Source organism: Melanerpes formicivorus, unplaced genomic scaffold (assembly GCF_026170545.1).
Source record: "Melanerpes formicivorus ecotype bairdi unplaced genomic scaffold, bMelFor1.0.p_v2 SCAF_18, whole genome shotgun sequence".
NCBI classification, from domain to species: Eukaryota; Metazoa; Chordata; class Aves; order Piciformes; family Picidae; genus Melanerpes; species Melanerpes formicivorus.
In genome coordinates this window covers 7,758,300-7,773,504 of record NW_027142370.1, presented here as the reverse complement: position 1 = coordinate 7,773,504, position 15,205 = coordinate 7,758,300, and the positions used below count along the sequence as shown (strand labels likewise).

The following is a 15,205-nucleotide window of genomic DNA, read 5'->3' as shown; positions in this document are numbered from 1 at the left end:
TGATAGTCCTTGCTAGTTCCATGGTTCTGTCCTAAATAAAAGGAATTAACGTGTGTTTTAGGTTGGAAGAGATGTTTGAGATCATTGAGTCCAACTTCTCATCTAACACCATCTAATCAACTAAACCACGGCACCAAGCCCCCCATCTAGTCTCCTCCTAAACACCCCCAGTGATGGCGACTCCACCACCTCCCTGGGAAGCCCAGTCCAGTAGCAAATCACACTTTTATCATATTTGAACTAGATGTATCCACACTAAAACCTCAAATACATTCTAAAGCAAACTATGAATCATATCCAAGCCATATTACACCACCAATAGTCTCCAAGACTTCAGCATTTTCAGACTAGGTGTAGATTTGTAAGATCTGTTCAGTAACAAAGTTTTGCAGAGAAATTCTTAAGCTCTTATTTTCCTTCTGTGGAGATCTCCTGTTTTGAATTAATTCTGGAGGTCTATGGACAATTTTAGAAGAGCATCCAAGATAGGTTTGCAATCTGATGGCTGTCTTAACAACTGTGGTGGCTAGGCTTTGTCAATGCAGTGCTCAGCTGCATGTTGTATTGTCTACCTTTAGGAGAGCTTTTAGTAAAGACTAATTGCAGTCCCAGTTTCCATACAACAAGTAAGAATTGATCCTGCTTGAAAACAGCAGATGTGCACGACAAACTCATTACTCTGAAACTGATTATGGGCACTACTCTACCTACAGGACCTTGGTTATCAGTATAATTGCACACTCCGGTATCATGTTTGGCATTCATAACCTCTAAAGCAGAGAATGATTTAAAAAGAAAAGGCACTGCTTGCCTAAATTGGCATTTGAAGAGCCTGAAGCAATGTCTAAGGTTTGGGTGCTTTTCTTTCCCATCTCATTACGCTAAGAGCACTGAAATCCTGCTTCGCTGCAAGCTCTCCTGTGAATACCCCTGCCACTGTGCTGGAGCTCTGCTTCTGTCCAAAAATGAGTAGTCATCCCTACCAGAAATGTCCTACAGGATTATTGTGACTATCTACACCACAGACCTGAGACACAGCCAAGGTTAAATCTAGGCTCATGAGGGTCTGCCTTGGATAGCTCTCCCCCTGTGAAGGTAGATTGAGGCAATAAACAGAAACTCGTAAGAGGAACTTGACTGCAACTGAATTTTCTTGAAATGAAAGGGATTTTTTTTCCCCAGCAGTTTGATATTTATTTGATATTTATGCAGTGAAAGCTTTGTGTGAGAAAAGTTTGTCATGAGTCAGCAAATAGAGTCTCTCTGTAAGAATGATGCAGAAGACAGACTCTTAAGAAAGGTCCCAGGATGCAATAAAGCTCACACGAGATGAAATATCTATTGCAGCAGTTTTTAATGCAAAAAAGATCAAAGCAACTATGCTGAAGGGCAAGTCCTGCTTTTATGAGGAGCATATTAAAGTCCAAAGAAATATGTATTTCAAGGTGAAAGCAATTTCTCACAGGAAACAATTAGTCACCAGAACAAAATTCACTATAGGCAGACTTGAGACAGTGTTCCAATACTGGCAGTTACTATCATGAGGCATTAAGATCAGCACAAAAATAAATAACTGTTGTGTCCTGCATTCTTCAGTCAGTGAAGATGTTATAGCTAACATTAATTTAGCCCAGGGATTCAGAGGTTACCAATGGGCTACGTTGAGTCCAATGTAATTTTCTGTATCCAGAAATACTACCCTGAATATTTACAACTCAAGACAAATCTTTCCTATATTCTCAGCTCCCAATTATCCTACATTTCCTGCTGCCTCATCCTCTTTTCCTGCCCTTTTTCCTCTATCATTATCTCATCTAAGGCTCTGGAGAACAAACTTTTTTTTTTCCCCCAGCCATAGACAGAAAACTTCTATATCTTTACCTATTCCAGATTTACATTAATGCAGTGATGAATTGCTCTAGCTATTTGAGGAAAGTACTCACCCTTTGCTTCTTTCTATAGCCAAAAAAAAGGATCATCCATCTAAGCTCTGTGCAAGACACTAAATATATCTTTCTCCCTTGATTTACAATCTCTTCTTGCCCAGAATGAAATTTCAGAGCCTATCAGATATATAGAATGGCCCAGCATTATGTGTCCTGGGGTTCATGACCTCAGCTAAATTCACAGAAGTATTAAGAAATGAATGTCATACCAATAAACACCAAAGGCTGCTCACCAACACTGAGACCAAATGGCTCAGAAAAGTCCCTGCTTGGACTATTAAACTGTCAGCTTAAAACCCAGGGTGATGGCAAACAAAATGCCTACTGAGAGAAGTCTGGCTGTGCCAAGAGCTTCTCCAGGATGGTTTGTGCCCCAACTCACAGCTAGGCTAGGAGAGGGTCTAAAAATATTTAGCAGTATGAATGATTTGGTTCCTGAGTCCAGGAAGAATACCTAGTTTTAAATCACTGGCATAGAGTGCAATATCATCATCTTTCTTCCCATAAACTAGGCTTAGAGCAGCTGGGTATAGCAAGAGAGCTAAGAGCATTCAGCACCTTCATTCCTCTCCAGGAAAACAATGTTTGTTAGGATCCATTGGCTCACAACATTTGGGGGATCCACATACTGTTAGGATAGACACAGTTACAGCTTGGCTTTCCTTTTCCTTACTGCTGAAGAGGCAGTCAGGCTAGCTGCAAACATCTGACCTGTGTCCTAAGAGGTAACACTACAAACTCCATGCTCTTTTTCTGCAATATCACTTTTCCGTTGTACCACACAGTTCATTCACAGCTTTTGGTATGGAGACTCACAAAGCTCAGAAATTTGACCATATTAGAAATCAGAAAGGAAGTTTTTCATCTCTAAAAACTGTTTTCACTCTAGATCAGACCTACTATGTCCAGGCAAGTTCCACAGCCACCATACTTCAGCTACTAAAGAAATTCAATTAAGAGTGACTTAAACCACCTCTTCTTGGTACTTGTCATCTCTGATAGGTAATTGAGGCCTGAGGAACAGAGCCATACTGTGGGGCAGCCCAAGGTGATGTTTCTTCCAGCCTGTTCCTCAAAGGGCCCTTCCACAGGGAAGAGATGATTTCCAATTATTTCTGTACATTAAATAGCCCATCCAACACTTGAGCCTGAGCAAATGATTTCCTCTCTGCAGCATTCTGGGGTTTTTTTCCCCCCTCTCCTTTATTTTGAGGACAGACTGGGGAATTGGGTGAATTCTGAAATGCACGAACATTTTTGCTATGATGTGTGTTCTTCACTTGTTCCAGTTTTCACTGGATTTGAAACCTGACCTTGCTCTGTCTAGTAGCAGCAATATACTTGTGTAGATCTGTCTTATGAAGTATGTACATTTTCCATAGATTAACCAGCAGAAAGAAAAAAACACTTCAAAATACAAAGCCACTTTGAGAATGCAGCTACCACTTCTCTGCGGGTTGTTAAATATATCAACCATATTGTCCTGTCTATACTATGAAAATGACCTATTAGCTTACAAAAGTAAATCTTTATCCTTCTCCCTCGGCTGCCTTTGAAAGTGTTCTGACAACTTTAAAAGGATAGAACAACTTTAAGCAAAGCTATTGAAAATAAAACCACTCCAATGTTCAAGAGTTGGGAGGAATGGGCCACATTTTTTTCAGATCCTTCTGTTCCACATCAGCAGAGAAGTCAGTCTGATATGTGATTACTTGACAAATAATTCTGTCTTTTAGGATCAACTGAATTATTTTTAGAGCAGCTAGTGGGTCTTCTTGTGGTTGAGGAGAAGTTGTGTAATGGCAAGTCTGGTACACCTGGAGGAACCTGTCTCTTGACTGTCTTAGTGTGTGTTGTGAAAAAAAAGGTTTTAAATATGGATCCTTTCAGGAGCAATACTTATCTTGCCTGGGGGACACTCAGATTTTTTGGAGAAGTATAAACATGGATAAAATGCTGGCTCTTAGACAGGGTGTGGTTTAGTTTCCAGGTGGGACCACGCTAGGAGCTGACATCTCGACAGCTCATTCATCTATGCTTGAAATGCACATCAAAAAAAAAGTCAGGTAAAAAAATACAGGACTGCTTCTCATTTTGAGAAGGAATCTCTAGCACCAGAAATGCCTCTAACAGTGATGTGACTGGCTACAAGGCCCACATATATTTAAGCATTTATTCAATTTCATTTCTAAAATGGAGGTTATAAATCAAGGCCAAACCCTTGCTGAAAAAATGTTGTTATCCTCCAAGCTATTATGAGCATTTACAGAAGAATGATTCTTTTCTGTGTCAGACGTTATAAAAGACAGTTCATTCCTCAAACACTATGATTTATAAATTGAGATTGCAAAGCTAAATTTCATAAAGCTCAGAGAAGATGCATGAGCCTCAAAAAGCTTTTTAATATAGCTCTGTCGGAGTTAGGATACTACCTTAGTTTTATATTAGCTGTTCTGTATTCTTGTGTGCACTGGAGTTACTGAGGGATGCCAACAGAATTACCTACTACAGAAGGTTTACCTTCTTTCCTCTCCTTTTATTTTTTCCCCCCACAGGAGTTTAACTGATGACAGATTGCTTTCCCATAACTCATTACTTCTTTGGGCAGTTATACATGATAACTGAAGGGCTTTCCAGTCTTCGTGTTTGCTTCTTGAATTGCCAACTTTTCTCTTTGATAATGTAACTCCTCAAAGGAAGATTAACATGCTTGCTTGGCATTCCTTTTGGGTCAAGGAACTGTGGGGAGGTTTACCATCCTATGTGCCAATGTGCCAAGTGTCCATTAAATTGTTTCCTGAAAGCTTTCTACAGTTCTAATTGTGCATGTCCAAGTCCCTGCATCTCAGCAGAGTCTCATAGATCCATAGTCTGACTGCACAGCTGCAAGCCTTCAACAGGAAGGATTTAAGGCCCTAGACAGAGTCTCCTGCTCTGATTTGACTGTTTTGCTTATGGTAGTAGATGAAACACACTGGAGAGCATTTCCAAGCACTTAAGCCAACTGGCAGGGAGCAGTCTGAAATCCTTACTGATGAAGGGCACTGGCGATGCCACATCCATCCTTGGAACACCATGACTCTGAATTTATCCCAGGAACTGTTTAGGAAAGGGCTGGCTCACACAATAGACATGTGCTAAAGGCCAGTTCAACTGCTTCATGCAGCACCTGGTAATGTTCCTGAGTGCCGTTTCACCTGCTAACTTAGCTGTTCCTTCACAAGTTCATGTTTCAGACTACTCCATGTTCTTTTGTCACATACCCTACACTGGAAAGCTCACCTTGGTGACAAGGAGATGGGACTGCTGGCTCCTGAGCTGGGTCACAAGTGATACACTTCAGGTCCCATCCATAGGAAGTGATCTGTCATTTATTATGTGATCTCACTGGTGGGCAGGTCTCCTCTGTGTGTACTTTTCAAAGCTAGATCTTGTCCTTCTACCTAATTAGCATCCTATATAGACTATGGTCAGCTACAACCAGTGCCAGAGACATTAAATATAGACCACAAGATGTGTGATGCAGCATCTTCAATAATGCCCTTCTCCCCTGAAATGTTTTATTAATTCTAGACTACTAAATTTCTCTTTCATTTTCTACATTTCTTTTATACACATATAGCATAACATTTTAGTCTGGAGATCTTGTGACAGTATCTCAGAAGGATGAGAAAAATAAAATCAATTACTTATAAGGAAAATCATTGTCCCTCCCAACACATGCTCACTGTAAGGGGGTCGGACTAGATGAGGTGACCTTTGGAGGTCCCTTCCATTCTATGATTTTTAGGTGCTGCTTATTTCAGGTTTAATCTTCAGCATATAAAAAAAGTGTTAGCTGATTATATTTCAGTAATTGGAAGCTAGCACAATTTGTTTCACAATAAGTATTTGATCTTTAGTCCTTCCACCTTGTTATGTTGAAGATCTGGAAGATCCCATTAACCTATGACTGTTTCTGCACACTATTAGTTACAGAATGGAAAGCTTTTCCACCTTAATAAAGAAGAAAGATTTGTATGAGTTCAAAAGAGATTAGGCTAATGCATGAAAGAGAAATCCACAGGCTCTTAAGCACAGAGATACCACTTCTTTAGTGAAGAAATCCCCAGATTATGAATTGCTGGAACCCTGGAAGATGTACTGGAAACGTTTGGTATTGCTGTCACCATGTTTAGATATTTTCCTTTAAGCCTCTAACAGGATATTAGCTTGACTCGAGTATGTTCATTTATGTTGAGTGTAGAGCACTTGGGAGACACATATGATTAGGTCCCTTTTGAATGAATTTGGGGATCAAAAGCTGTGTTAGTTTAAGTCGAAACTGTGTTAACTCATATCAGATCATAATTTGGCTTTTAATTCATGCAAGGTCCTAAGCTGGCAAGCAAAAAAAATTTCACCTGTACACAGGTCAAGAGTGAGCAAAAGATTCTAGGTTAGGCATTGACCTTCAGCAAGACAGCTAAAACTCACAAAACAAAGTTTGTACTGTGACCATCTGCAGCCAGTTGAGCTATTCACAAGCTAAATATTTTTCATGTCATAATGGTTTGTTTCTTTTCTTTTTTTTTTTAATATATTAAATGATATAATTTGTAGAGAAGAGAGGAAAAGTCTGCATCTCATTTCTACTATCACTACATAACCCCTGTAAACATTTTCTGTTGGGTAGTTGAAGCTTGCCATTACTTGACCAACATTTTCTTACACTCACTTGTGACCAAGGCATTCCAGCAGCTAGCACAGGGAGATAAGAGAAATTCCAGGTGGCAAAAAGATGCTTTTCTATTGTTCCTTATCAGCCACTGTTTAAGTCTAATGGACTTCTGAATTTTTTCCAAGCCAGCTAGGAAAAAATCTAATTGAAATTTGGTGTTTGATATTTACAGCTTTCTAACAAATGTTTAGTCAAATGAAATTATGATGAAGCTGGACAGAACAATACATCTCTGCACACTGCTATGACAAGCTGGAGAGAAGCCAAAGAAGAATTTAAAAGATGAATGTGATGCTTAAATATTGCAATGCAAAACAGCACCTTTAAAGTATTAATGAAAAATAAAGCCCTATTTGAAAGCATAAATAAAGAGATCAGCACAGCTTTTCCATACTTTTCAGCTTCCCAGCCTTCCATAGCCTGAATTAATTCAGCAATCAGGAGAAAGAGAAACCACAAGCCATCAAAACAAAAGAACCTTGATAGAATTTTATAGGCTTGCTTACCATAGATTGACAAGGAAGGGATGCTCCAGGCCTTGCATTATCTGTAGCTCCCGAAAAACATTTCGAACTTCATCCCTCTCGATGCACTTCTGTTTATTCATATATTTCATGGCATACATTTTCTTGGTGTCTCTCTTCTGTACAATGCACACCTAATTGGCAGCAAAGTAAAAGAAAAATTTTGACAGCTACAGAAGGGAAACTCAGCTGTGACTTTGAATAGAAGGAGCCTTTTATGATCTCTTAACAACCCACAGCTGGATAACTATAACCTAGGAACAGCATCAGACAGCCCCCATCACAGCTGTGCTGGATTCTTTGTAATAGAGTGCAATTAATAAATTAACAAAAGAACACCCCCACCCTGGTATATGAAGAAATGGAGACCCAGAAGAGTGGCATAACATTCAGAAGCTGTCAGGAATACACTCCAGTTGCTGGGTCATTAGTCAGAGAAATCACTGCCTCCTGCCTAGGTGAGCGCAGTCATTCCCGCAGGTCAATACGCACATCTTTATTACTGCATCACAAACACAAGGCTCAATCCTCTTTATCAGTGCAGCCACGATTCTGGGCTCCTATATGTTTTGACATGAGTATAGCTTCAGTTATTTCATCAGAAGTCACTGTTTTATACAGCCAAATTAATCATAATTAAGTTCTGTGTTTCAGCATCTTCAAGAAACAGAAGAGTTTGCATATTGAAATAGTAATTTGTATGATTTAAGCAGATCAGATTTTTTCAATATACCTGTTCCCACAGAGAACTTGAAGAAAATTAGCAGCATAACACCCTTGAAAACTAGTTGTTTCACCTGAATGCTAATTATTTTGCAGCAGTAAGCTCACAAATTTATGGTTACTGTTGCAGTAAAGAAATGATAATTCTTTATTTCACTCTAGTAAGTTTTGTACTTATAGGATGGTCTTCAAAGACATAATTTTCTTTGATAAAAGTATGGCTCTACAAATAAGAAAATGGAGGGGGGAGGAGAATTTAGCCACATTAAACATGAGAGATCACGTATAAAGATAGCTGCGACATGATACCTTAGGACATCAGTATTCAACATTCTTGATTTGAGTATTTTGTCTACTTCTGAACCGACTTAGAAGGCAAATATTGGACAGAATTTGTGACACGGCCCACTTCAAATGTATGTGGAAACACCAACAACTAGAACATGCTGAGCATAACTACCCTGAAGGTGTTTTAGGGTGCTGAGGATCACCTTGAGCCCTCTGCACAAGACAAAGCTGAGCTCTGTGGGGTCTTGTCACATCAGATACCACCTGCAGAGGCCTAAGGTTGCTGTAGCAACCACAGCAATTTAAGGAATATTGGGAGAGAGAGCAATTGTACCAACAGCAACAAAATAAAAGAGTAGAGCATGTCTTAAAACATCCTACTGCTCTCAAAACAAAAAATACCACAGGACATAAAGGAAGAAGGCAGCTTGAGGAAGGCATGGTGCTGAACACAGTGTTACACATTGCAGGATGCTCGAGCACAATAGACCCTGAAGAGTAAAGAGCAAGTCAGTGGAGATGTCTTGTGTCATTTGTTGATGTTTTCTGCTGCCTGGTACTTCCAGAAGGACAGTAATGGGGAAAGTTGCCAACAGCAAGGCTTCTAAATTAATGATAAGGGCAAGGCTGACTCACAGAGAAAGAAACTGGAAATGGTGACTGATTTACTATGTTGTGCTTTCGGCTATGGTGTAATAGGTCATTTAAAAATGTATTCCTTTCATTCCTTGTCTGTGGAAGGAAGAACAAGATGGTTGATCAGAAGCTTGCATTCATTTGGGAAAAATAAGCCTGTTACCCCCAGGAGAGGAGGACTTACTCCATTGCATTTAAATCCTTATTTTGCAGCTGTCAAGTTTAGAGAGGACTTATTCATGAGACACTTCTTGCATTACACATGTTCTCTCAGGGCTCTGAAATGCTATTCTCACTCATGCATATCCCCAAAGCAGGTTCACAAGCATATTGCAGCCATTGTAACCTGTAAGAAAATTAGACGTTTCTAGGAAGGTCCTAGAAACATTTGCTAGTTTCCTGAATGCCTTGAAGAACAGATCAAACATCATCCAACAAGCCTTCAAAAGGCTTGTTGTATTTTCCTGCATGATGTGGAAGAGTGAAGGCCCCTTTGAAAAGACAGCAACAATAGAGCTGTGAACGAGGAAGCTTTGAAGAGAGATGTAGATGATCTTTATGACAGCCATGGTGATTTGGATATATCTTTAACTGCTAATGCTGTACCTAACTTGCACTCCTGAACCCCTGTTTACTTTTACATGATATTCTGTCAGTGTATTGTGATTACAAACAGCCACAGATATCCAGCTGCTCTGAATTTAAGAGATTCCTGAAACCACTTTGCACTAGCAGCATATTCTCCTATTTACTTCAAAGAAGGTTTCTCTTGGAAACTACTGAACCAAATAAGGACCATGCCATTCTAAGGGAAGTATTTCAGGCTCCTTTAAGAGGAAAGCAATTTTTTCTGTGTGGAAGACCAAGAGCCAGCAAAATCCTGTGTGTATGTACTTAATGCATAGCTACAGGAGTAGCTGACTAGCACTCAGTTGGCATATGCTCAAGAATTATTCAAATCAAGACCTAGACAGCTATTGCTTGATCAGTCACTGAAGTTAGATTTCCCCTTTGAATGTATTCCTGTGTGTAATTGTTTCTAATATTTTCATAATATGATTTTCTCTGACTGCATGGCCCTGTATTGGAATTTAAAACCTTGTCATAGTCTTTATTACAGGAAAGAAAGGTCATCTACTCATGTGTAAATAAACCGTTAATCTTCTCCATTTCAGCAAAAGCCTGTTGAATTGAACAAACATTTACTCAGTGATCATAATTACAGTGTATGGTGGTTTATACAGTCCCAAGTGCATTGAGCCTATGTAAAGTGCTTTTAAAATACTACACTTAAAGACATGAATAAATCCACAGATGTAAGAACAAGATCACTCTAATGGACTGCCTAAAAACATCATCTGCTCTTACCTTTGCTTTTGTTTTGGGGGGGGTTAAATTCTTATCATTTCTAGATTATGATAATTATTTTTACTCAAATTTACTTCATGGATTGTACTAGAAATATCTCAATGAATAGTCAGCCAGGTCATACTGATAATCAGACATCTTTAAGGAAAGAGCCACAAAACCTTTGATCTCAATGAATAGTCAGCCAGGTCATACTGATAATCAGACATCTTTAAGGAAAGAGCCACAAAACCTTTGCTTCTTTATCCTAGCCTGATCAAGTCACACCAGAAAGGAGTTCTCTCTTAGATTTGTAATTGCTAAGAATAAATTGATTCTTACCTTTCCAAAGCTCCCTTTCCCAATGGCCCGCAGTATTTGAAAGTGGTCAAAGTTAACTGCAAAATAGAGGAGATAAGAAAAGGGAAAAATTTGTAGACTGATAAATCAGAAACCAGATAAGAAAAGCAATGGCAGTGTTTTCAACGTGTTCTATCATGTGGTATTTACTACTTCTCTTAAAACATCAAATGTATTTAGTACTTAAAGATGAGGTTTGCTTTTAAAACCTGCTCCATCTTGGCCCAATAGCCTCCAACACCCAGTTTCTCCAAAAAGGAAACATACCTCCACCCTAACCAAGTAGGAGGACAACAAGTTAGCATTACACAGCCATTAGCAAAAACTGCCCAGCATTTTCTAGAAAGGTTAAGATCTATTAGTAGGGTACTAAATAATTCAGGCAAGTAATACTGTCTGCTTACAGCTACATACTAAAACAAGTATAACATTGTCACAGTGATCACTCTGCAGGATGATTCCCATACTCTGTTAGAGTGATAGAAGCTTTTTCTATGATGAGCTAACAGGATCACCACCACCCCCAAACTTTGCCACCTTAATACAATGCATAATGCTAATATTGTGAGACTATTTCATAGATGTTGCATAAGTTTGTTTGGGGAGATTTCATTGTAGCTTGGTGGTAGAACAGATTTGCCCCTGCTTTGTGAAAATCTAACACCACAGTCTACCCCAGACACTGACGGGGTTTGCTATGTGGGTGAGAGATTTCATATCTCAGAAATGTCATTATTGTTGGTGATGCATGAGACTGAGCACAGGAGACCTCAGGTTCATTGGTAGGTCTTGGGGGTTTTTTAAAACCCCCAAAACATCCTGAACAACACTGTTGCAGAGCCACTGAAACACAAACATGACAATGTGTGATACAGTTTTTACAGTGGCTTGTCAGAAGAGAGAATCACACTCACAGCTAAACTCGGTGAACCAGAGCTGACAAAGTTCAGTGCAACTTAGCAGGATTTCTTTTAAGATTGAAACTCTCACATTTCTGGCTTTGGTCATAAGCCTCCATCTATGCACCCCTTTTTGGCCTAACAGGGAAAAGTGTGGAGACACATTGTCCCTGGAAGAATCTGGTAATACAAGCAAATGCAATTAAAATGTGATGCACATCATGATGAAGAAGAAAATTCTGTAAGAGTAACAATACTTTAAATATCTGCCCAAGGAAAAAGGTGGATCAGCCCAAGTTAAACACTGAGCAGGAAGGGGGAAATTTGATGTGTATCAAGGCACTGAAAAGGGTTGAAATCTTATTTTCCCTGTTGCAGTAAAACCTTATTTATGCCATTAACATCACTTATAATACACTTAGGCATTTGTTTATTTATGCTTGCTTACACTGCCTTCAAGGAAACATGGTTGCTCCTTTCATTAGCGCAGCTATAGCAACCACCTCCCTAGTAATTGCTGGAGAGCAATTCAAATCCAGATCTCAGAGCTGTAAGCAGCAGACTCTAGTCTTCAGCAAACAAAGATGGTAATTCTGAAGATAGCAGCTTTAGGATTTGGATGCTAAAATGAGAATACATAACCTTGCAAAGCATTGTTAAACTGCTTGGAAATTGGAAAGCAAATTCTGTCCTGGATCACCTGGGATTTAGAGTTAATTAAATGTTTGAGAAACAGAATTGTCCATCAGTGACCTGCACCTGGGGTCTCTACCCACAATTTTTACCAGTGCAGGGCCATCTTGTATTTCCTGCTAATCAATACTTTCATGATGGACAAGACTGAGCTTAGCAAAACTACCTTCCACACAGACTTATGTCAACTTCAATCGTGCTCCCACAAGTCATCATTCCCAAGTGCATGCCCCTGAACAGAGGATTTGAAAGACTGGGATCTCTAAGCTGATCCACAAGTTTAAGTAAGAATTCAACACAGTATTGAAAACATTCAAACCAATATATTAGAGAAGGCTCCGAGGTGACCTAATTGTGGCCTTCCAGTATCTGAAGGGGGTCTACAGGAAGGCTGAGGAAGGACTTCTCAGGATCTCAGGTAGTGATAGGACTAGGGGGAATGGAATGAAGCTGGAGGTGGGGAGATTCAGGCTAGATGTGAGGAGGAGGTTCTTCACCATGAGAGTGGTGAAACCCTGGAATGTGTTGTCCAGGGAGGTGGTCAAGGCCCCATCCCTGGGGGTGTTTAAGAGCAGGCTGGATGAGGCTCTGGCCAGCCTGATGTAGTGTGGGGTGTCCCTGCCCATGGCAGGGGGGTTGGAACTAGATGATCCTTGTGGTCCCTTCCAACCCTGAATGAAACTATGAAACTAGGACAGGGAACATGCAGTAATTTTCCCCCTCAGCCTGCTGCTGCTGTCTGTGTCTCTCCCCTGCTTTAAAACTTCCTGATGTTTCCTCTGTACTTCATCATTTTGAAAGAAATATATTCCTTAAAGAAAGCTTAGTTTGAGTTCATGTTTTTCCTTGCAGTCACTCAGCTGAGGCCAGCTCCCCAAAACAACTAGAAAAATGTTGAGACAGTCTGTAATTATCTACATTTCAGTCAAACCACATTTCACTAAAACTTGACTATATTATTGTCCTGAAGTCTGTCTGGGTTTGAAATACATCAGTTTGATGAATTGTTTTGTTTTTGCAAAGCTAAGATTAAGCATTTATTTTTAGCTATGAGGATATTTTATTGTCCATGTAATTTCTACTCTGTTCCCCCCCCCACTTCCTTCTGTAATGGTGTTTATTGCCCTGAATGACTAGAAAAACTTCTTTAATTCAATTTAATTGTAAATTAGACTTCCATAAGAAAGAAATCACTAAGCGAGGCATTAGACTAGGGGATTTCAGATGGATTTTCAGTAAGGCAAATGAGAAAGCACAACAACTGGCAAAATTTTGCCAGTTTTTGTGTTTCATGAGTAGGAAATGGGATGATACACTTCAGATTTATTAAAGAAAAGATCAGCTGGGTAAAATTAAGATGCTTTAAGCAGCAGTCCCTTGAACAACCACGCAGAAGTCATTTAGTACCAGAGCCCTGACAAACAGTGAGTGGCGAAGCCAAGTTCAGTGTCACCTTATTACTACAGCACTCATTCTCCTTGGGTGTTTTTAATATCACACTCAAATGTTTTTTTTTGCTTATTTTGTTCATCACACTTGGGTTTAGGTTCTCCACGTGCTTTTTCTCCCTTTTTGATGAGAATTCAGCACCACAAGGTCACCACTTACTCCGAGACGAATTGCAGCTCGCCACAACCCCTGGCAATTCCAGTGTTTAAAATGTCATCCCTCTCAGACACTACCATTTCCTCTTTGCAACAAGGATATCACAGGTGTTGTATTCCTGTCCTCTAAAACATGACATGTCTGACTCTTGTGGAGCCTGGGGTTGTAGCTAAGAAGGTTTTTCTCACACAAAACCCTACTGATAGAAGGGTACTGCTGGCAGAAGTACATTAGAATAAACCAAACCAGGTTGGAAGAGACTTTCAAGATCATCGCGTCCAACCCATCAACCAATCCAACCCACCCAAACAGCTAACCCATGGCACCAAGCATCCTGTCAAGTCTCCTTCTGAACACCTTCAATGACGGCGACTCCACCACCTCCCCGGGCAGCCCATTCCAATGGGCAATCACTCTCTCTGTATAGAACTTCTTCCTAACATCCAACCTGAACCTCCCCTGGCGCAGCCTGAGACTGTGTCCTCTTGTTCTGGTACATTTTCTTCAGCAGCAGTGATATATGACTATTAGGCTTTTGAAAACAGGTTTCTTGAGTAAAGGACATCAAGGGGGGAGTGGGACAAAAAAAGATTCTTTTCCAACTTTTTGAGCACTCCTTTCATTCTACTACCACACCAGGCTCTAGAGATCTCAGACATCACCTCTAAGTCTTAGACTATGAACTTTTTTCAGAAATCAAAATCAATTCATATTGTCTTCAGCTAATCTTTCACATGTGTAAATTCACAAAATGAAACCATGAGCATTAAAAACAGTCTGAGGAAGTTTTTTTGTTTGTTTCATTGGCCTTCATCAGGTTGGAAAAAAATCAAGAAGTGTTATAATTTCCCACCTTCGACTCTAAAAAGTCACCTTTAATTCAAAACTGAGAAGGATTACAGAATAAAACAGACATTCAGCTAACTAAGGAAGAAAATAGATCAGAAATTACAACATTTGTTGCATGGTATGGTATTAGAGTGACTGATGCCTATTCATTTCAGCAATTAACTACTTATGCATATAAATTAATGCTTTTTTGTTTCTTTTAGTTCAGTCACAGTCAAGTAAATCCTAAATTAATTCCACTGCACAGCTTCAAGTCTCTATTAATAACTTTAAGTGCAAGTATACCTTACTTTAATTCAAAACCAGGAACATAATTGGCCTCATGTTGAGTATTTTCCAGCAGTTTGATCTTGAACTAATAAAAGCTTGGATGGTGGTAATGGTATTCACAAGCTGAAGGAAAGTTTGCACCTTGCTCACCAGGAAAAGTAAAAAACATGGGCCCAGCTATCAGATATTTGGTCAAATATATTAGTATACTCAAAAAATATCAGGAATATGTAGAAGGATGATGCAGTGGTTTGAAACCAAATTGTACATACAAGTCCCTCTACCACCCCATCCTCACGTGACTTTAGGCAAGTGCTTCAATATTTCCTGCCCATCTGTAGAAAC

At 39.6% G+C, this 15,205-nt stretch overlaps 1 protein-coding gene across 2 annotated transcripts in view; it reads right to left on the bottom strand.

The window, feature by feature from the left end:
• STK32B (serine/threonine kinase 32B) overlaps window positions 1–15,205 on the bottom strand; it is a 136,265-nt gene that overhangs the window by 91,312 nt on the left and 29,748 nt on the right. For both annotated transcript variants that reach the window (XM_068149500.1, XM_068149499.1), the window contains exons 2-3: window positions 10,527–10,582; window positions 7,173–7,324 (exon numbers count right to left, since the gene is read on the bottom strand). In XM_068149500.1, coding sequence (XP_068005601.1) covers window positions 7,173–7,291 — 119 coding nt within the window. In that variant the 5' untranslated portion in view covers window positions 7,292–7,324; window positions 10,527–10,582. The remainder of the gene's footprint in view (window positions 1–7,172; window positions 7,325–10,526; window positions 10,583–15,205) is intronic.